We start from the raw sequence: 22,660 nt of genomic DNA, 5'->3' as shown, positions 1-22,660 counted from the left end.
TACGAACTCCTGCGGAGCCCCAGTTAATTTTCACTGTAAAGAAGTGCTGAATACCACAGAGCCGCAGAAGCACAGAAGGGTTCGGGTCGAAAGGACCTTAAGGATTCGCTGGCTCCACCTCCCGCCACGGGCAGGGACATCTTCCATAGATACGTCTGGAGAGGAAGTGAGACTCGGCTGCTGAGAAGCACCAGCCATGCAAACGCTGTGATGCCCAAACTCTCGGAGCTCCCCCGCAGCTCCAAAAAAACCAAACTCCAGGCGGTTCAGCATTCCCGTAAATAGCACGAGCTGGCAGAGTTCTGTCACCGCCACCAACGCCCCCGGCGTGCCAAGCCGCTGGCACGGTCCGAGCGGCGCTGACAGAGCCGCGCCTGGCGCGTTTGCTCGGGAAGCCCAAAGCAAACAGGCGGCTGCGGCCCGGCGGCCCGCTATTCCCGGGATGGCCCGGCAGCGGCAGCGGCAGCGGGAGGGGCGCTGAGGGGAGCGCGGGAGGGGCGGTGCGGCACCAGGGCGCCTGCGCGAGCGGGCGGGTGGGCGGCGGGCCGGGGGCCGCGGCGGGAGCGCGGCCGTGGCACCGGGAGTGTGTCCTGTCCCTGTCCCTGTCCCTGTCCCTGTCCCTGCGGCACCGGGAACCACGCCGGGAGCCTGTCCCTGCCCCTGTGGCCCTGAGGGCAGTGGGAGGCGCGGGCCCCGTAAGTACGAGCTCCGCCTGGGGAGCAGGGGAGCGCGATGAGGGGCTGCCCGTCCTGACAGCGAGCGGCAGAACCGCGGGGGCGGGTGTGGAAATAGCGCTGGGGATAACGAGTGCCCGGCCGGCGCTTCGGGTTGGGATCGTTAGCGAAAGGCGAAGGGTGTTGGTTTCATTGCACCTCCTCGGACTTGGAGCATCTGGTCCATGGCCGAAACTGGGTCGTCTTGTGCAGCTCGGGACTTCCAGGGAGTCCGTGTCTGTGGGGGGAGCCCCTCATGGAGCATCACAGGCGGGACTTGAGGCGGTGATCGTACCAGTAAGTCTACCGGGACATAATGTTCATCATAGCCTAGCTTCACTGAAATAATTGGCCGTAGTTATATATTTAAAAATTACGTACTCGGTGGAAGTAGTTACTGTACTCGGGATCGGGAATTGTAAGTTAGGAGGACGTCTGCAGTGCACTGGTTTTTGCATTTAAGTACAGCTTTGGATGGTTTTGTGTTGAAATAAATGTTATTTTCTCCATTTCACACGTGGAGACCGGAGAACAGGCAAGTGATGCTCTTCACTAAACATTTTCTCACTGCCAAGACATAAATGATTTCACTTGCTTCTCCTGATGTTAATTTGGAAGAGCCAGAATAGTGATCAGTGGGCTTGAAAGGAGACTTGGACAAGTTCACAGAAACTGTCATTTGACAAAAATACTCCAGGTGATGATGGAAGCAACTACCTGAAAGGAGGTTGTAGCCAGGTGGGGGTTGGTCTCTTCTCCCAGGAAACCAGTGACAGGACAAGAAGACACAGTCTTAAGCTGTGCCAGGGGAAGTTTAGGTTAGACATTATGAAGAAATCCTTCATAGAAAGAGTGATTGGGCATTGGAATGAGCTGCCAGGGAGGTGGTGGAGTCACTGTCCCTGGAGATGTTTAAAAACATCTGGATGTGGCACTTAGTGCCATGGTTTAGTTGATAAGGTGGTGTTAGGTCATAGATTGGACTTGATGATCTCAAACGATCATGATTTCTAACATAGCTAATTCTGTGATTCTGTGAAATGTGTTTGCAGGTGTTGAGGGGGAGCAGAAGTGGGGCTACTAGCATGAGTATTCAATCAGGTTTTAGCTCTGAATCATAATATAAATGCTTTTAAAGTAGAGCTCTGATAAGATCTGAAACTTTGCAGGCTTTAGACTTTCACAGCATTTTGGTAGTAACAGTCAAAAAGGAGAAAGTGTGTATTCAGTTATTACTAACGCTTGCTTGTCTCAAAGAATTAACAATGAATATCTCTCGTGGATTTAACATTTTTTCTACCCCTTCATTTAACAGCTGTGGAAGTTCCCAAGAGACAGCTGAGGCAGCCAAAAAGACAGTTTTCAATAGAGAGGTTTAGAGAAAAGGAAGGTGAAAGTTTGATGTCTTTCAGATAGCTACTATTAAAAGAACCCGGACAAATAAACTTTGTGGTCAGTTTGCAGTCCTCAAATATTTACAGTTTTTTCAGTAAAGTTGGTAGCTATGTGAGATGCTTTCTCTAAATATTTTTTTTTATTTGCCAACTCAGTGATGATTCTGTAGGTCTGCTGTTGTTAATTACAAACACTGATTAAATTTAGACTATGTAGAAGTGCAACTGTGGGGTTTTGTATTATTCTCTCTCACTGCTCAATGTGGATAATGTTGCATGAACCTTTCTTTAACAGTGTGAAGTATCACCTTTCATCCAAGATAATGTATCTGTGACTGAATTTTCTTGATAAACACTTCCTTTAGGTATGATTGATCTTGCTTTGATTTATGTAGATATTTCCTTGTCATTTTTGTAAAAGCTGTGTTTCATTTTCACAAATATGTTTCAGTTAGAAATAAGACATTTGCTACTTCAACTTTGGAAAGCTTGAGTTTTTGTTTTTCTCTTTGGTTTGAGCTGGCATGTCCTTCTCTTTTAAATAATATGTAGGAGAAAAATAGAAATTGGAGGCTGCTTGACTGCTGGCTTTCTGTGATATGATCTTAAGTCTAAGTTAGCTTTATGAGTTTGGTGAACTTGGTTTTTGTTAGTTTGAAGGAGGTGTGCCTTGAGATTCTGTAGCCTAGGTGAATGACACAAGAATTTGGTTAAAAACTCTTTTCTTTTTTGCAAATACGTAGTTCAAAAGTCACCTGGCAGGTCTGCTGCTGGGATAGCTGTTTTTTTTTTTGCATCAGAGACTGGAGGCTTTGCCCTGCATACAAATGGGACTTTGCAAATATTGTAAAATAATGGGAGAGTGCTTCCTTCACTTTGTCTTTATGGGTTCAACGTATTTAGGGTGTTTTATAAGTATTTTGTCTTCTGTTTGAAGTGCTTTGGCACGCCTACAAGTAACATGCCTTACAGCTACAACTGTGTCATCTTGGTGTCCTGAGAGCAACAGCTGAGTAAATATTTATTTATCAGGCAGGGAATTGTGGGATAAAGCTATCATGCATTATAATTCAGATAATCCCTTTAAACAGATACAGTGGTGATTATAAATGTGTGCACTTACAAGTAATAGCAATGTGTTTGGCTCTGATGTTGATGAGGCATCATCAGCACTAATCTTGTGCTTCCCCTCAGTCTTCAGTCCTGTAGTTGATTTCTGAACTCTTGCATCTGATTTTGTTCATCAGTGAGAGGGGAAGGGGTAAGACCTGCACAGTAGGTCCAAAAGGTTTAACAATATCCTGACTCTCAGGAGTATATTTTTCAAATTACTTCTGCAAGCATTTGGTTAAAATTTCTTGTTGCAATGTTGTGCTAGTTTTGAGCTCCAAAATGTTGTTCTAGGCCATATCACTTCCAAGGGGTTTGAGTTAGAGCTCTTAAATTGTATGTTTGAAACTTTTCTACTGTATAAAAATCCATCAGCAGATTGGTTGAAAACTGGCATAGGTGTAAATTGTGTTTTAACATGGAAGAAGTCCTGTACACTTAATAGCTTAACAAAGTCATGCTGTCTGTACAGCTTTCTGATGGATGTTTTTGCAGTAGGCCCTGAGAATTGATAATCCTTATTCAGATAAGACTGCAAAAATAACAAAAAAGTAAATCTGTTCATGCCTAAGGAAGCTTTACCTGGAATGTCTTTGATACAGTTCTCATGCTGAAGCACTTTCATGAGAAACAAAAAATGTTCTTCATGAGAAAAAAAATTAATTTTTAGTTATGCTTTCATAATACATGTTCAACTCTATTAATTGTCTGGGTTTTTTTTTTTACAACTTTGTTCATAGATACACATAGACTGAAAATTATAAATGTATTAAGTAGCCACAGGCCTACACTACTTCTGTATTGCTGTAGCTATCTGTGGTTGACACTTTCATTTAAAAAAATGTATTGTGAAGCTGAAATAAGAATATTTGATATTGTAATATAATGGTTTTCTCAGATGTTATTTTACTCTGCAGGAGGGAATTGAGTGAGAAATTTAACCAGAAATGTGTTGAAGTGTTTTTGTAAAGGCCTCTGACATCTGTCGTTTATACTGACTGATGCCACTTCAGCAAGGCCACAGCTGCCAGAAAAAGGTAGAGTATTGCTGACTTGAGTGGTGACCTGAGCATTCCATTACACATGAGGTTCCTGTGTTTACAGAGATCTGTGTGATCTCTGTGTGATCATGTGTTTTTTCAGGACAGTCCACTCATTTTGGGCAGGAAGGTGTTTTTAAAAAGTGCAGTATTCCTTAAATGTTTCTGTGGTAAGCATTAGGGAGCGATGGGCTGTGCCAGAACTCTCTGCTGCATCCCTCACTCTGTTGCTTTGGCTGGGCTTGAGCTGACTGTGCCGTGTCTTACAGTGAGCTCAGTGCCTCAGCTGTACTTGTGTAACAAGAGGGGCCATTCATAAATGTGATTCTTGGCTTGGAGATGCTAGATTGCATTTCCTAGCCTAGCACCAGGGTTCACTGTGCCTCAGGAAAGTGAAAACTGTGCTGCAGGATAGGAGTAGCACCCGCTCATTTGCTGTGGCTGGGGAGAACTCTCTCACCTGAGGGTGCAGTTGTCAGTCTCATGTTGCAGCAGGAGATGCCTTGAAAGGAGCTGTAGCCTGGGGCATCCTGGCCTGGATCAGCAGCAGTGTGTCCAGCAGGATTAGGGTAGTGCTTGTCCCCCTGTACTCAGCACTGGTGAGGCCACACCTTGAGTCCTGTGTCCCTTTCTCGGCCCCTCACTACAGGAAGGACATTGAGGTGCTGAAACAAGTCTGGACAAGGGCAGCAGAAGTGGTGAAGGGCCTGGAGCAAAAGTCCTGTGAGGAGCAGCTGAGGGAGCTGGGGTTGTTTAGCCAGGAGAAAAGAAACCTCAGGAGAGACCTGACCTCTCTTTAGAATTACCTGAAAGGGTTGGTCTCTTCTCCCAAGTAGCAATCAACAGGACAAGAGGAAATAGCCTCAAGCTGCCCCAGGGGAGGCTCAGATTGGATGTTGGGAAACATTTCTTTATGGAAAGGATTGTCAAGCCCTGGAGCAGGCTGCCTTTTGAAGTGATTGAGTCACTGTTTCTGGAAGTATTCCCTAGTCATGTAGATGTGGTGCTTAGGGACATGGTTTAGTGGTGGGCTTGGCAATGCTGGGTTAGCAGGTGAACTCAATGATCATGGAGGTTTTTTCCAACCTAGATGATTCTATAATTCTGTGACCTGCATTCCTTGTCCCCCTGCACTGTTGTGGGTTGGGAAGTGGATAAGGTGGGAATGAATGATTGAAGTTGAGCCTGGGAAGAAGGAAGTGGAGGGGAAGTGTACTTTTTGCCTCTCACCATCCTACTCAATTTTTAATTGACAACAAAATAATTTTCCCCAGGTTGAGTCTGCCTTGTCAGTTGTAAGTGACCTCTGAGTCTTTACCTCCCCCTCTTCTGTTCCAGAGTGGTAAAATGAGAGTCTAGCAGGCAGAAAATCAGGAACACACGTTCAAAGGACAATGGACTTCACATATACCAGTGCTTAGGGACTGCTGCATTTGTCTGATGCATTCCCAGTGGAGACAGTTGCTCAGCTTATTGATCATAAACCAGAGCAGGCTGGAACATGGGAATAGCACTCCTTGTTTAGGTAATGTTGTGAGTGGAAGAACAATGGTGTCCCTGTTAGGGATATGGAAGATAATGAGACACTTCTATTTTCTTATCTGTCCTGCATGTCAGAGTTAAAAATGTATGGAAAGTTCTTTCTCAGTGCTCTTTTGCTATGAGGTTCTCTTTTTATGTACTGGATTTATTGTATTTATCTGCCAAACCTTTCCTCATTTACATCGTTGCAATCGCTTCTTTGGTGATGTCCACACCCCTGGAGACAGTAAGTTGTGTAAGCTAAAATATCCAGGCTATTCCCCTGGTTTCAGCAGGGATAGAGTTAATTTTCTTCCTAGAAGCTGGTACAGGGGTGTGTTTTTTGTTTAGTATGAGAATTAAGTTGATAACACAGGAATGTTTTGGTTGTTGCTGAGACGTGTTTTCCCCAAGTCATGGACTTCTTAGTTTCCCATGTTCTGCCAGTGAAAATGCTGGAGTGGCACAAGAATTTGTGAGGGCACAGCTGAACCAAAATGGCCAAAGGAATATTCCATACCAAAGGACATCATGCTCAGTGTATCACCTGAGGGGTGGGCTGGCCAGGGACAGCTGCTCAGGGTCTGGCTGGGCATTGGTGAGCAACTGCATCATGTCTGTTGTATATTCTAATTCTCATTATTGCCACAGTTATTCTAATTATTATTTTCTTCCTTTTATGTCCTATTAAACAGTTTTTATCTCAGCCTGTGAGTTTTCTCACTTCTACTTTTCTGATTCTCTCCCCCCTCCCACTGTTGGTGCAGAGTTGAGGGAGTGGCTGTGTGGTGTTGAGTTGCCAGCTGGGGTTAAACCACAGCAGCTATTTCCTGGTGTGTTAGGTATTCTTTTATCTTTTTTTTTGGTTTGTAATTCAGGGAGCTGGAGCTGCCAGTACCTTTGTTCTTTATATTGAGTATCAAGCAGTTATCAAGGAATAAAGGGTGTGGAGTCAGCACATCTGTGTATCTCTTTGTATTCTTGACATAACTGGAGTATTTAGCTGGCAGTGGCTGTTACTGTAATCAGGCCCCACAAGAGCAACTTGGTCTGTTTCTTTTTAACTCATACGTTTCCTCTTTAAAATTGCCTGGTTCCAGGCAGTTTGTAGAATGTTACCTGTCGTTGCCTGGAAATATCTGTTATCATTCTCCTAAAATAACCATTCCCAGTCAACTGAAAGCTGAACTACTGTTTTTCTGCTGGTTGTCATATCAGTTTTTCTGACATTTTTCAGTGGGAAGTGTAGACAAAGGATTACAGAAGGTTGCTAGAAATTCTGCTTGCTTCCTAATCCAGCTAGCTCTGTGTTTTCATGAGAGCTTGTGCTGGTGCAGAGAAATTCTAGTTTGGGGACTGGACCAGAGAGAAAGATGAGATGGTGACATTTGAGACCCAGACTGGTTTGGCTTTGTGATTGATCAGTTTAAACATGCGCTAGTGCTAAAGGTTCTTTCTGCACTACTGAGTGTCTGAAATGAGGAAGCTTTCCCCTGAAATTCTTGTGCAGTCCTGAAAATAGAGAAGACCTTTGTGGCACAGAGGAGGTGCCACTGACTGGGGAAGCCTTGAAATACCTTCCTGCTTGGAATGCATGTGTTGCCCAAAAGAGTTCAAACGGGTTTGAGTTACAAGAAATCTAACACTTGTCATGAGGCTGTACCTACACTTTCTCTCCCATCCTTCTCTGCAATCCACCTTACCCATGTACCCTGTGTCTACTCAGGTCGTTGCAGTGCTGCATCCCTGGTAGTCTGAGGGAGCCCCAGATGGGTGAGATGACAAAGTGACACCTCTGTTTTGATCCAGCTGATTCTGTGGGGTTGCTGGAGGAGTTTTACGGGTCAGAGTGGTGGAAAAAGCACCAGGGAAGGACAGCCTAGTAATAGGAAGTTGCTTTCCATGAAAAGGGTCAGTGAGCCAGGCTGTTTGCATAAAGTAGATGCTTGCATAAAGTAGAGTAGGGACTGCCATCAATGGGTCTGTTTAGGTGATAACAGAGAGGAGTGAAGTGGGAGCACTGGGACTTCTCCTCAGATATGGACAAGAGAATGGGCAGCTTGATGTGTGTAAGAAGAATGACATCTCTTAATGTCTGAAATCTCCAAATGGAAAAGATGCTAAAAGGGCACTGGTAGATTGTGGTTTGCTTTTAGGAGCAAAGGCTTGAGCCTTTGTTTCCACTGGGAGGGTTTGTTGTGGGAATTATTTCTGAGCAGTATTGCTTCTGTCCCGGTATGCCTGAGTGCCAGTGTGCTGGTTCTGCTGTGCCAGGAGGAAAGGAGGGAGGCTGGCTGCCGTCCCGGGCTCGTTCATGAGCTGAGGGAGGAGCATGTGGGACAGCACCGTGGAGCCTCTTTGGCCTGAGGAAAAGTGGGATGTGTTGGCTCCTTTTTTTTTTTTTTTCTTTTTCCTTTTAATTTTTTTTTCCCATCCTGTGATATTGAGCTGATTCTTTCCTGCAGCCTGTGAGAGGTAACAGAGGTCTCTTTATGGTGTGGGATTTCCTGGATAAAAAGTATCTGATGCTTGTGAAGTGCTCTGCGTAGTTTTTGGAGTGAGTGTTCGACAGAAAGGAGCGATGTGGCAGCAGCAGTGAGTGGTTTAATGTGTTTTCTTTATTTGGCTTGAAATTCTGAGACGTGAAAAGAGAATTTGTTTGAGGATTTGATTTATATTTTTTGTTGTTTGTTTTTCTTTTGAAGTAGCATAATTTCTTGGTGGGTTTTAAATAGGAAGAGGTAATAGGATTATGAAAGTGTTGCGTAAAAGAGGTGTTAAAAGCTATTGGTTTAACTGCCCTAATAAGAAACTAATCTGTTGAAAAGAAGGAAATGCCTGTGAAAGGAGCAGGTATAGACTCTTGTAAAACTTGAAGACTTGAACTATCCTGCATAGAAAAGCTGATGCTGTACAGTGATCTTTCTACCTTGCCAGTTGTCAGGAATTTTAATTCCTTCTTGGTGGATATCGTGAAGAAGACTGCTACACTTCCTGAGGTACCCGGAGCTAACCCTTTGCTGCTTTTGATTCTGGCCTAGATAAAATAACAAATAATTGTCTGTTTAGTGCAGAGCTGATTAAATGCAGTCCCAGGGAACTCTTTCATGCTTCATTTCCTGCTTGAACTTATTACAGTTTTTAGAGTTAGGTTGAAGTGAATGCTCGTTGCTGCTGAACCTGTTCTGCTGCCTTTGGAATTTGTGCATGAGCTTGAGGAGCTTGCAGGGGCTTCTAGAAAATCCTCTGTGGGAAATCTGTCCTTACTCGACCATGTGAAACAGGTAGTCAAAGTTGGTTTGTGTAAATTAAAAATTAATTTTCCTTTTGTCAGATGAAAATATATTTCACTCCTATAGGGTAAATAGTTTTAAATGTGAACATATGAAAGGTAAAATTTAGGCATCATGTTCTCACTGATTGTTTATACTGTTAAGCATAACTTTTTTTGGATAAGTACTCTAGGCTTTAGCATAATCATCACAATGACAGTTTTAATCTAAAAATGTATCAGGGAAAAATCACGGTTTGGAACATAATGAGTTTTTATCAACTCCAGTTACTTACCAAATTTTGTTCATAAGGTTATTTTCCTTCACATATATCTAGATCAAGGCTATCAGTTCTCAGCCTTCTGGCTGATACTGACTTTGTCTAGGAATTCTGCAATGGTGAAAAAGAACAGCCTTTAGTCCAGTATTCCTGGCCACTTCTGAGCTTGGTAGTGCTACTGCCTCCAATCAGGAGGCAAATGCCCAGGCTGACCCTGCAGCCCTTACATGGGGAACCAGCTTGTACATGTGTTGCTTGCTCATTCTGTGCTTACACAGTGTGTCATACTCCAATGCATGTGTGTTTCTGCTGGGAAAACCCTGGGTGAATATGGATGGGTTCTGGTCATCCTAGTTTGCTTCAGAAGTCTTGTCCATGCTGGAACCTTGCTTACTGTTTTGTACTACCTGGATGGAAAAGGGCAAGTTAGGGCTTTGTGTTTGTGCCGTCACGCTCAAAGATGAGAACTGAACGCCCCTGTTCCTGGAGGAGTCATACAGCTCCGTGTCCTGCATGGGTTCCTGCAGATAAATATCTTATGAGCAGTGCCAGGAACCTTCCAACAAGGAAGCAGGGTTTGGAGTGTGATTCAAAACACATTGCAGCCTATAGAACTTGGCTTGTCAGACAAGCTGCAGAGCACAGGGACAGTTGTTGGTACAGATGTGGTTTGGGGAAGGCAGAACACTCACTATTTTTGTGCCTCAACATGATTAGGGAGCTATTTGGAATTGTGTTACAGCATCTGTCTAGATACAAGTATAGCTGCATGTAGATGGAGACCTTTCACCTTTTCCATCAATTTTAGAATTCTGACTTATGCCACATTTGCATAACTGTGGCTTTTTATGCATTTTGAAATGGGTACTGTAGTGGTTTTGACCTTGTGGTCTGAAGGGCCATTCCCTTCTAGCCAGCTGTAACTTTCTAAACTAGTTTTGGTTATGCTTCACTGAGATTTTTTTTGACAAGAAAGTTGCACTTTGTTTCCTATGAAAGTTTCTTTGGTCTGTTTTATGAAGGTCACACACAACTAGAGTCAGGTTTCAGAGCTATGAGAAGAGTTTAGCTGCACCACAAGTGTTCTCCCACCCATGTTTAAGGGTTGGTCACCCTGAATTATGAAGTGCAGGAGAAAAAAGAACCATGTTTCCAGCTTCTGAGATACTATTGTTTCTAGCAAGATTTGTTCAGTATTGAATTTTTGCTTGCACATGGTATAATGTATGACTAGGTGGCCTTTTCTCACCACCACCCCTAACCAATGTATCAGCCATAATCCAGGGATATCAAAGATGAAAAGATGTGCTTTATTAACTATATAGGGAACAAAAGAAAGATGGGAAGTTGATCAGTGGGATGGGGGACTTGGTTGTTCAGGATGTGGGAAGGACTTAGCTACTGGATATTCCTTCTGCCTTAGTTGTTACTGAGTTGTTACTGTCAAGACTATTAAGGCTGGAGTAGGTTTTGCATGACTATTCTAATCAGTATTTGATTAAGACTATTCCATTAATAATGATTTCATGTTATGTATTATAACTCTGCCTTTTTACTACTTCTCCAAGTATGGCTTTTTAGCAGCAGGCCCTGAGCCTAACTTTTTCTTTAACAAGGTCCAAGCTCTGGTCTTTTTGACTCTGGGTTAGCTGCCTGAGTTGGCAACCAAGGTACTTTAGGCTTGCTGGTGAAAAATGACCTTTTTAACTGAAAAGTCCTTAGTGTGAAATGGTAACACAACACCCTCCAGAGGTGCAATGGCCAAGGTTTTTTTTTTTGTTTTGTTTCTTGGATTTCTTGGACAGGCACGTTCTTATTGAGGCTTAACTTCTTGCTTGTCCTTTTATTCTCATTGTCTTCTTAAGTTCCCAAGTTCTCAGTATCTGGCAGGAGTCATACAAGTGACAGCTCTTCACTTCTTCATTCATAAGGGTACAGTTCTTCCACAGTTCTTCCTTCTCTGTTGATAGAATCAGGTTTGCCTTTCTGCGCACATGCCATTCTCATGTTTCAGGGGAAAAAAGCCAGGCAAACCACCTTTTAACCTCTGAAGTAATGATGGAAGGTAAATTGGTGTGTCAATTGATTCAACTGTGTTTTTCCATTTCAAATACCAAAATCCTTTGTGTGTCTGCATTTCGAAATAAGCGCTGTATTCTCTGTAGATAACACAAAAAAACCAAACTGTAGGTTTCTGAAATGTGAATTATTGCCCCTCTGCATGAGAGTTGTGATGAGCTGAAGGTGACTAACGGTTGTGATCATGTGTGCATATCTATGATGCCCTGCTCAAGTGTATTTTAAGCAGGAGCAGCATTCTGTTGCTGCCATAGAAGCCAGTGGAGATGTGAGTTTAGTTATTATGGGAAATTATTCACACTGACAGTAGAATAGTGTGAAGATTTGTCAGAGACAAGTAACATGAACTCCTAGTAGCAACTACTAGAATCTTGCAGAGCTGACAAAGGAAATTCATATGTGTGAGATTTGAATTTGGAGTGGAGGAGAGTAGAAATAAGGTTGATGCAGTAAGTTCATAATTTATGTCCATAATTTTAACAGCCTAGTACCTTAGCAATTTTACACCTGCATGTTCTTCCTGATATTTTAACAAAACCAACAAAATATTTCAGAATCCACTTCTTCTGATTAATACTGACTGTCTCCTGTTTATTCTTTATGTGTTTTCCCACAGATAGTTAATTTTTAACTTTATTTATGAACAAAATAATTTCTTATGGGGGACAGCCCATTTGCACTAATCTGAGTACCAGTGGTGAGCAACTGTTTTAACTCTTTTTAAAGATTGTAGTCCATTTCTGGGAAAGTGGGAAGCTGTGAATATAATAATCACCTTTTGATAGTTGTTCACTGCATGTAAAGTTCAGTTTTTTAACTTTCATGCTGACCTTTAATTAATTAATGATTAATCTGGGGTGCACTTGGATTGGGTGATGGAGAAGGAAATTCTCTCCTTGTGAGACCTTTGGATTTTTAGGAGGAAACTACACCCTTTGGAGGAAGTGCTTCACCTGATGAATACTGTATAGTAGCTGAAAGGCAGCAATTTAGATTATTCTATAGAAACTTGTAGAGTTTAGATAAGGAAATTCTAAGGTCTTTGATTTATTAATTACAGGCTATTATCACCCATGTGGTCCACACTGCTCTCAGATGATTCATAGAGCTTATCACTGATTTCCTGTGAGCAACAGTTTCAGGGTGTAAACTGGTGAGGAAGAGTGGACATTTTGTCTTTTATTGGAGTCCCTTTACTTGGAGCATTGCTATGTGTTTCATGTGACTGGGGAGAGCAGGTTGGCTGTTCCATGAAGTGCTTGCCAGGAAGGACAGCAGCTGGTAATTCCCAGTGAACCCAAAAAGCTTGGGAGTTCATCTTGGTCGTCCTGGGTCAGGGTCCCACTGATCAGCAAAATTCCCTAGAAGACACCAGGCCTAAACTAGTGGAAATGTGGAGTTACTGCACTCCTTGTGCCTGTGGATATCTCTCCAGGGTCTCATGTACTTTAGAGGCTGGTATAAAATAACCTTTTCCATGTTTTTATGTTTCTTCTCTTTGATCTAGCCTGTTTCATGTGCATAGTCTTTAATCATTGCCTTTGCTTCACTTAGTCTCAATCCTTGTTCTTCTCAGAGGCTGCAGTTTTCTTGTGTGTTTTCTATATCAGAGCTCTCTTTCACTAAAATTTCATTCTTTCTTTGCTATGAAATGATAATAGCAGCCAAAAGAAGTAGAGTGGTAGCTATAGTATGATGGCAGTGAAAGGCTGTATGAAAATGGAGCCCTTGAAAGAGGGCAGGAGGGGGAATAAAGGATTGGCTCCTCACAGACATAACACCTTTGAAAAGCTGAACCTTTCTCTTAAAAAGCAGGAAGACTTTCCTCCTTCAAGTGTATGAGAGGAGGAATACTGAACAAAGATCCAAAAGGTGGTACTGACATGCAGCAGATAAAGACCAATGATTTCTGATACCAGTCAGTGTTGTTTCACACTGCATTGTGCAGAGCAACATAACATCAATAATACTGTCTTTCAGAAGAAAACAGTTCATTTCTGCAAAGATTCATGTGCTTTTCATTTCAGATGGGCTTTACTCACAGCCAGCAGAATCTCTTGCTTTGCAGCTGTTGTTAATTTTGGTAGGAACAGAAGTAATAAAACCTGTGTATTGCCAGACACTGTACACACACATAACATGGGATAGTGGTTGCACTTTCTGATCTGAAAAAAAAAGAAAGATTGAGAGAGAAGAACAAAACAGGAAAGTGATTTGCATAAAATCATGCAGCTGGTTTATGACTGAACTAAGACCAAAGATCATGGTCTTGGTTTCTGACCAGTTGATCGTACTCGCTGTTCCTTTTGTGTATTGTCATAACCTATGTTCATGGAATCTGTGAGGGTGTAGCAGTGGAGGTGGTAGAAACTCATTTTCTCCTTCCTTTTTTCTTTTTTTGTGGTCCAGGTTAAAGTCATATTTTGTGACATTTGAAGAGGAAACAATACTATGGCTCCATGAATTTCAAAACTGCAGGAAGTGTGGCAGCCCTCCCTACCTCCAGCTTTACTTCCCTACTGTGATGTTCTTACTGGGAGCTGTGGTTTCATCCCTGCAGGATATGCAGTGACCTGCTTCATCATCAGAGGAGAAGAAGCTGTTTGTGGATTGGGGAAGCCATGGCCTTGGGCTGGAATGTTTTTAACCTCTTCTATAAGTTCAAAGTATTGGTGCTTGTCACTTTATTTGTGATGGTGCTATGGACCACATTCAGTTACTTAGTGGACACCAGACAGGAAATTCCTAAAGCTAAGAGCATGATGGAGTTTTTCTGGAAGGTAACTCGCCTGGAGCACAGTCAAAAGGAAGAGAAGATTGAATCCACTGCAGATGCTCCCATGGTGGAGTCATTTCAGGATTCCTGCCCAGCTCTGTCTCCATACCTGCGTAAGTGATGCTGTTTTCCTCTCCTCTCTGACAGCTTCATCCACTGCAGTGCTGCTGACTTCCCAGCCATATTCCAGCTGGATTCCTTTCCTGTGAAACCAATACAGCCAGTTGCAGGAAGCACTGCTGGGTGAGGGACTGTCTTGTGGCACCCAGTGCCCTTGCTGGGTCTAGCTGGGAGAGCAGCTGGTGCTGGGCTCTGCATTTGTTGATAAAACAGAGCACACCAGTGATACACCAGTAACTTGCTGACTGTGAACAGTGTTTGCACTCTGCTGAGGCTTTGTCTCTGTCAGTCCTGGCCCCCTAAAATCCAGTGGGATGGGCAGGAGGCTGGGAGTGAACACAGCTCAGACTGCTGATCCCAGCTGACTGCAGGGGTATTCCATAGCCTGTGACTGTGCCATTCATCATGCTCAGCAGTAAAAGCTTGGGGAAAGGAGGAAGGAGGGATGTTCATGGTGGCAGCATTTGTCCTCCCAACAGCTGCTGTGGTGTATGTGGTGAAGCCCTTCCCTGGATGTGGCCAATGCTGCCTGCCAATGGGGATTAATGAAGAAATTTTTCTTTTTCCCTTGCTTACACATGCATCTTTTTATTTAAAAAAAATTAATTTTTTAAAAAATGAAATTATTTTTGTCTTAACCACAAGTGTTTTCATCTTTCCTCAGTTTTTCGCCATTTTATTATTTAAATATACTTTTTTGCATCTGTATTAACAATTTAAGGACTTCATAACACTATTGGAGTTGGTGCTAATTATGATGAAGGTTCAAATGGGTGACTGTTTTCCTGGTTTGGGCATTTTTATTATTATACTTTTTTCTTGGCTTGGTACTGCAGCAGCACCAGGCTCCTGCTTTGCATCATTATTGTGTCATTTTCTTCATTATCAGTATCATGTCATTATCCTCTTTCTCTTTCTTATTGTGAACCTGATTAGGGATTTGTTTGGGAAGCTAGATTCTTCCTTCTTCCCTGATGTAGTACATAAACCTTTGTCTCCCTGCACACCCTGACCCCAAGACACATTTGATTCAGCAAATGCAGCAATGACTGCAGCCATCACAGTTGCCTGTATCATACTTTTTCATGGGTTTGCTGAGTTCAGAGGAGCTGGGATTATAGCTCAGTGCAAGAGAAGGGATAAAAATTTCATTTGGCTACAGAAAGCTTTGGTGTACTTTATCTTATTAATTTATAGCCTTAAGCCTGTTGTGCTTTTTTTTGTGCTTTAGATACTGATGACTTCTTACAGCCACAGTCCTGTGTTTCTTTCCATTTCTTCTCCTTTGCTTTGCCCTGGCAGTCATTCCTGCCCAATTCTTCTACAGTAGCTTAGATCTTCTCTTGGGTTTTTAAAAAATATTTTTATTTTATTGCCACTACTTCACAGTCACTTTAAGCAACTAACATGCTTGACATCCTCTCCTTCCACTGCCTGCATAGAATCCTTGTAGTGCTACTTTTCTCTTGGAAGGGCAGGGAAGCCAGCTGGGGCTTGAACCTGGATTTCTTTCACTGGTTACACAGTGCCTCATAACGTGACTGGGCCAGCCACAGCCTGAAACAACTCAGGAAATGTTCTTGTGCTTCTCTGACAGGAGGTGCCAGCAAACTCTTCTTCAAACCATCTGTTACACTGGAAGAGGTGCAAAAGGAGAACCCTCAGGTAGCCAAGGGCAGGTACCACCCTGTGGAGTGCTCAGCCCTGCAGCACGTGGCCATCCTTATCCCTCACCGCCACCGGGAGAAGCATCTGCTGTACCTCCTGCAGCACCTGCACCCCTTCCTGCAAAGGCAGCAGCTGGATTATGGCATCTATGTCATCCACCAGGTGAGGCAGCTGTGCAGAGCTGGTTGGGTGAGGGTGATGGCTGTGCCCTGCAGCCTGAGGAGGGGCTTCTGCTGCCTCTGCTGTCTGACACCAGTCCTCCAAGCCTGCTTCCAACAATTCTGCTTGCTGAGGGATGCAACACTGCCTGCAGCCACTGCTGCTGACATTCCTGGATCTCAGGGCTGGGGAGTATTGGCAGTGTCTCTAACTGGTGTTAATTTCTCAGTCTGAGTAACTTGGTGTTTCTGAGTTAGCATGCAGGGTAAGCATCTTTTGCACTGCTAATGCAAGTGACTTCTCTTGCAGTATCCACACATGTAACTAGGCTGGCCTGTCTGTCTTCACATTTGGAGTCATTTGGATAGAAGGCCCCAGTTTGTCTGTAGCCCTTCCCTCCCATCAGGCTCTTGTGCTTAGTAAGTTTTGTGTACTGTGGTTTTATTTTTGCTTTCTCAAACTAAACATGACAGCTGCTGCTTGTAGCTGCTTTGTTTGCCCAGCAAGTGCAGTGGGAAGTAGTTGTCATGGAAGAGCACTTGGTTCCTGAAAGATTTACTAATTTCTTGATTTACATTTTTTCTAGCAAGGCTGTTCCAGTGGCTAAAATTAAGCAGACCTGTGCCGCATTGTCTTTCATCAAGGTGCTTATGTTCTAATTGCATGTGCTAAAAGCATTATATGTTTCTCTTTTGTAATATGTTGTCTTTTTCTTGATCATCTGTTATGTTTGCTTTCTTTTACTGTTGTTTACTTGCATGTTCTGCTTTGGCTCCAAAAAGTCATTTGAGACAGTTGAAGAAAAAGGTGATCATAAATTAATACAGTTTCTCTTCCCTCCTGATTAAAGAGCCTAGAGTCAATTAATCAGTATGAGACAGTGCTTTCTAGGTGAAAGCTTCCACTCTTAGCTTCTGCTCAGCTGAAAATCTCAGCAGAAGACCAATAAAAGTTGTGGCATGATATTTTTACTTGGAATGAATTGTTCTTTCATTGTTTAGAGTCATCATGTGGCCTCTAGAGTGGAAAAATGAGGGCTTTTTTTCTGCATTAATATGTACTATAATCATACATTTGCTGGCTCATTCTAGCAGGAAGCAGTGGTTAGCAATAAATTACTGGGAGAATGGGCATATCTTTTTAATTTATTGAAATATGTGAAGTGGAGAACTGCTGTTGTCCTGTTAGCAATAAGTAATACAAAAGTATGGAATTTTTGTCTGATGAGCACAACAGTGTCAAGTCTGAACTTGTTCTATCAGAGATTGTGCTTGGAAGGTTGAAGCTTTCACATAGCTCTTCCATGTAGATAGGCATGCCCAAAGACTGGAAAGTGGGTCTAACAAAACTCTGCTGGGGCAAATCCATTTTCTCTCTCGATTTGTGATGTCAGAAGTTGTTCTAAGTCTCTTTTGAGGAACGACAATACTCACTCTACTTTGGAGGTAGATTAAATGGGCCTTTTGTATTTTTTTTCTGTGAACCACTGGAGGGCTTACTCCAGATTTCTTCTTTATGGGCTGCTTTTAACATCTCTAAAGTTGTGCTCCTCTAAATGTGTGTATACATGAGTGCTGCACTCCAAACAAGGTGAGTTTGTAATCCTTAAAGGGTGAATGATTTCTTTCCCAACATAAGTTTGCCCTGTGGTCAGTGTTATTCTTCCATAGAAACAAAGGGAGACAACTCTGTCCTTGACAAAAGATGAGTAAATTTTGCTGTTTGTTCAGTATATGGTCTGACATGGCAAACTGCCCTTCCTGGAAAGCCATGTCAGCTGGCATTTGGCTGTTGTGGTGGCTTGCACTAATAAGAACAGCACTTAAGCAGATGGAAGAGGCTGTCCTGAACTAAGCTGGGTTTGATACTCGACACAAGTGATGTTCTCCAAATGTACCTTACCAGACATCTGGTTTGTTCTGTTCACTCAAAAACCTATGTTTTCATTCTCAGGAGGAGGCTGTCTCATGGGTATTTTTATATATGGGACTTTTTAAGGAAAAAAAACCACACCAAAAAACTCCCCATTCAGAAATTTGACATCTTGATTTTGGGTAAATTGTATCTAAACTTGTTACTGGAAAATTTCCTTCCAGATGATGGATGCAATTGATTATCCATCTTGTAATTTCTCAGAATGGGCACTGTATTGTATTTTTCAGACTGCAGGTATGGAGTCATAAATCTTCTTCATTCTGGGGCAGATGGTTGTTTTAGTGAACAAATTCTACTTTAGAGCAAAGTGTTACTTTTTAGAACAATAAAACATGCTTTGTATACAACAGCTTTTCTCTACAGCTCACCTTCTCTCAGCCTGGTGAGGCCAGCTTCTTTCTCATTTTCCATTGGCCCTCTTTCTGTCCAGGCATCTTTGAGAAAATTTGCTAGAATTCCAAGCAGTTTCTCTTGAAAACGTTTTTTTTTATTATTCTTTCAAGTACACAGGTTCCTTGCTCAGGAAAATGACTGTCCTGTCTGTGTCTGGGAGGGCTGGGGTTGGCCCTCTGGCTCCCAAGTGGGAACTTGAGGTAAATCCCCACTTTGTCCTCAGGAGCAGAAAGCCTTCTGCAGACTGGTACAGTGTGCAGCCAGGTAAAAAATGAAAATAGCAAGATAAGCACATGTCTTGCTCCAAACTGAATGTTGACATGATAAGCTTACAAAACTGCCAGGTGTGTGTGGATATACTTGCACCTCAGCAGTGAAGAATTAAGAGTTTTGAAAAGTGAATACTAAGTAACTTACAGCAAAAGCAAACAATGGAGAGAAGTTAAAAGGTGAAGCTCTGTGCTAGGAGCACATCCCCTGCAACAGCATCATCAGGCTATAGGTGGGAGGTAAAAATGAAGAGACCTGCTTTTCACTCCCACTCTGCCACTTACGTGTGAGCTGAGGAAATACAGGGAGCTCTTTCAGCATTGCTGTCCTCCAAGCTGAGGGGACAGGCATTAATAGTTCATGGCAAGGGCTCTGACATCTAGAGACTAATTAGCATGGGATTAACATGGGGGTTTGGTTTGGTTTTGCTTTTCTTAAAAAGAACTTCCATGAGCCTTACTGACACAGTTGTATGGAACACCAGTTTCTAGACTGTACTGGTACCTCTTCTGTTCTGGAGCCTGAGGGTAGCTCCAGGACTGGGACAGAAGGGTGGTTGAGCCATGGAGCAATCACACTTGTGGTGCCCAGCTCAGCACAGGCTTTCCTGGCCCTGGCTGGGTGTGGTTGTGAGGGATGGAGGCTGGAGAAACACTTTGCACTGTTGGCCACTCCAGTGCTGTGCCCAGTGTGAAGGGGCACCCTGTGCAGTTACTGCTCCTGAGGTGCTGGAAAAGCCACACGGGTGTGGTTGCAACCATGCAATCAGAACAAGTGCCCAGGAGCAGCTCTGGTTCAAAAGCTGTGGCACCTTCTTCAGAGTTGTTTTTTCCCATTCTTTTCCACAGGCTGGCAACACCAAATTTAATCGAGCCAAACTGCTGAATGTAGGATACCTAGAGGCCCTAAAGGAAGCAAACTGGGACTGTTTCATTTTCCATGATGTGGATCTGGTGCCAGAAAATGACTTTAACATTTACATGTGTGACACACAACCAAAGCACCTTGTAGTTGGCAGGAACAGTACTGGATACAGGTAGGAAACCAGGAATATGGAAAGAATACCAACAGGGAAATGCCATGTTACTGATAATGTTCCTCTTCTGATGGAGCTGTGTGCTGGTATCTACCCTTCCTCATGACACGAGGTTTCTGGTGTTAACACTTCACCTCTCTGGGGTACAGAACTGGACAGACACCTCTGCAGTCAGCCCTGTGGTCACCTGCACAAATGATGATTGTCACTGTTTTGGTTTCTGGAGTTGAATTAAGGGGCATTTTGAGAGGAAAGCAATGTGCCCGAGGTTGTGCAGAGACCTTCTTGCAAAACCAGATACACATTTGCAAGTTTCCTGATCCTGTGATTTGAAGGTGTGATCTTACTGTAACAGAACTTGCTGCTCACTTCTGCTGTTGAAGAGGTAATGTCTGATACTGAGAGCTCAAGTGGGGGAATTTGCCAAGGCATAGGGCTGTCCTTTAATTATTTGACTGAACAGTGTATAACACAGGATCATTCTGATTTTTAAATGAGTCCCCTAGGTGCTCATGTGATATAAATAGTTCAAGGTGAAAAGTCAAGTTCAGTCTACCTCAGAGAGAAAAGGCTCCTGAGCTTGGTGAATTTAATGACCAAACATGTTCTCATTGAACTTGTTTCTTTCAAGATTCATTCATGTCACATCACTCTAAATATTGATTAGAAGTGGGCTTTTCAAAAACTGATCTCAAAGTACTTTGAAGTAAAGCTCTGCTTTGCTTCTGCATTTCCTTTGTTAAATATATGAGAATGAGGTGGGATGTGCCAATACTGACACAGAATAATATTCATGTTCCAGTCATATAGTGAAAGCTGGAACAAGTACATACGTATTAGGCTTGTGACAGGCTTTTGGAGCACTTGCAGAGCCTTGCAGAGTATTCCACTGGAATGCTGGTGGCTTGAATTTGATAATTCAACTTGAATTGATAAGTAATACTTCTTCTGTGTCACTGCCTGTGTTTATGCATCCATGAAGTGGGGTTAATAATGCTCTGCTTCCAAGGCATGTCTGAAGGAATTCAGATTCTGAGCTCAAGAATGATACTTGAACTGAGCTGATACCGCAGGTTGATACCAATCCTAGTTGGGTGACCTCAGTGTTTTGCTGCAGCTGAGGTGAGCATACTGAGACATTGCCCAGATAAGGTAGAGAAAACTGAACCCATCCATGTTCTGTATTAACACAAATTGTCTTGGGCAGAAATGTGGGTTGGTTTGTGTTTTGTGGGACTTTTTAATGTTGGTTTTGGGGTGTTTTTTAGGGTAGTGGGTTCTTTTTTTTTTTTTTTTTTTTCTTTTTTGTTTGTCTGTTTTTTGGTTTTGGGGTTTTATTAATTTCCTGATCTGGGGTGGGGGGAAATTATTTTTCTTCCAGGGGGGTATATTCTATTGTGATGCAGTGTGCAGTAATCTCAGCAGCCATGTGCCTTTGGAGATCCAGTGCTTTATCTTTAGCTACATAAACTACAGCTCAGTTTTGGATTCTTTTAGACAGAAGACTTATATATATAAGTTTTGAAGATAAGGTTGGGAAAACTCTTCTATTTTAATTAAGGTTTTTCCTTGAGACCAGCACAATATCTTTTCCTCCTGACCATTCCTATTATTTGTGTTCTTCAGTCCAATTTTAAGAATTCCAAAGGAGCTGATGTTCTCTTGTCCTCAGGGAAGGGTAGTTACGGGGGCTGTTACAGAGATGCATTTTTGCAGGTGACGTCAGCTGGGAGCAAGTTATGCCTGGGCTCTGCCAGATCTGTGCTGCCTGAGGAGGGTTGAGTGGGCAGCATTGTCCTGGTTACAGATCACAGAATGGAGGGGGTTGGAAGAGACCTCTGGGAATCATCCAGTCCAACCCCTCTGCCAAGGCAGGGTCAGCTAGAGCAGGTGACACAAGAACTCGCCCAGGTGGGTTTGGAATGTCTCCAGAGAGGGAGAGTCCACAGCCTTCCTAAGCAGCCTGTTCTAGTGCTCTGCCACCCTCCAAGGAAAGAAGTTCTTCCTCATGTTGAGGTGAAACTTTCTGTGTTGTAGTTTATGGCCTTGCCATCCTGTCAGTGGAAACCATTCAAGGGTCTGGCACCACCCCCTTGGCACTCACTTTGCAGATATTTATTTGCATTGATGAAATCATCTCTCAGTCTTCTCTTCTCCAGATTAAACAGGCCCAGCTCCCGTAGCCTCTTCTTATAAGAGAGATGCTCCTCATCATCCTTGTAGCCTCTGCTACACCCTCTCCAGCAGTTCCTTGTCTTTCTTGAGCTGTGGAGCCCAGAACTGAACAGAGCACTCCAGATGTGGCCTCTCTAGGGCTGAGCAGGGGAGGAGAATCCTCCCCTTGTCCTACTAACCCCACTTCTGCCAGTGCACCCCAGCTCTGGCTCTTTTGGTGTCTCCTCTGTGTGGTGGTGTTCACAGGGGTCCCAGGAAGAGGGAAGAGACGAGGATCTGACTCCATGTTTCAGAAGGCTTGATTTATTATTTTATGATATGTATTATATTAAAACTATGCTAAAAGAATAGAAGAAAGGATTTCATCAGAAGGCTAGCAAGGATTAGAATAAGACTGGAATAATAATAAAATCTTGTGACTGTCAGTCTGAGACAGCTGGACTATGATTGGCCATTAATTAGAAACAACCACATGAGACCAATCACAGATGCACCTGTTGCATTCCACAGCAGCAGATAATTATTGTTTACATTTTGTTCCTGAGGCCTCTCAATTTCTCAGGAGAAAAAATCCTAAGGAAAGGATTTTCATAGAATGTGTCTGTGACACCTCTGCAGTGGTGCAGGGGAATTACAGGGTGAATAAGCAAGCACTGGGGTGTGTATATGGGTGTGTGCCTGGGAAGCAGTTCCCAAATGGTCAGGCTGCTGGAATGGGA

The 22,660-nt window shown here is 43.1% G+C and overlaps 1 protein-coding gene across 3 annotated transcripts in view; it reads left to right on the top strand.

The window, feature by feature from the left end:
* The first annotated feature begins 527 nt into the window (after nucleotides 1–527).
* The window catches only part of B4GALT4 (beta-1,4-galactosyltransferase 4), a 28,535-nt gene continuing 6,402 nt past the window's right edge, over nucleotides 528–22,660 (top strand). Inside the window, exons 1-5 of one of the 3 annotated variants that reach the window (XM_058825385.1) lie at nucleotides 785–1,010; nucleotides 4,135–4,254; nucleotides 13,819–14,298; nucleotides 15,903–16,135; nucleotides 19,579–19,766. In XM_058825385.1, coding sequence (XP_058681368.1) covers nucleotides 14,031–14,298; nucleotides 15,903–16,135; nucleotides 19,579–19,766 — 689 coding nt within the window. In that variant the 5' untranslated portion in view covers nucleotides 785–1,010; nucleotides 4,135–4,254; nucleotides 13,819–14,030. Of the gene's footprint in view, nucleotides 696–784; nucleotides 1,011–4,134; nucleotides 4,255–13,818; nucleotides 14,299–15,902; nucleotides 16,136–19,578; nucleotides 19,767–22,660 lie in introns of those variants that run through there. The other 2 variants (XM_058825384.1, XM_058825386.1) reach the window with 2 other exon arrangements.

This window comes from Ammospiza caudacuta, chromosome 2, assembly GCF_027887145.1.
Source record: "Ammospiza caudacuta isolate bAmmCau1 chromosome 2, bAmmCau1.pri, whole genome shotgun sequence".
In the NCBI taxonomy this organism is placed as follows: Eukaryota; Metazoa; Chordata; class Aves; order Passeriformes; family Passerellidae; genus Ammospiza; species Ammospiza caudacuta.
This window is presented reverse-complemented; position numbering and strand designations above follow the sequence as displayed.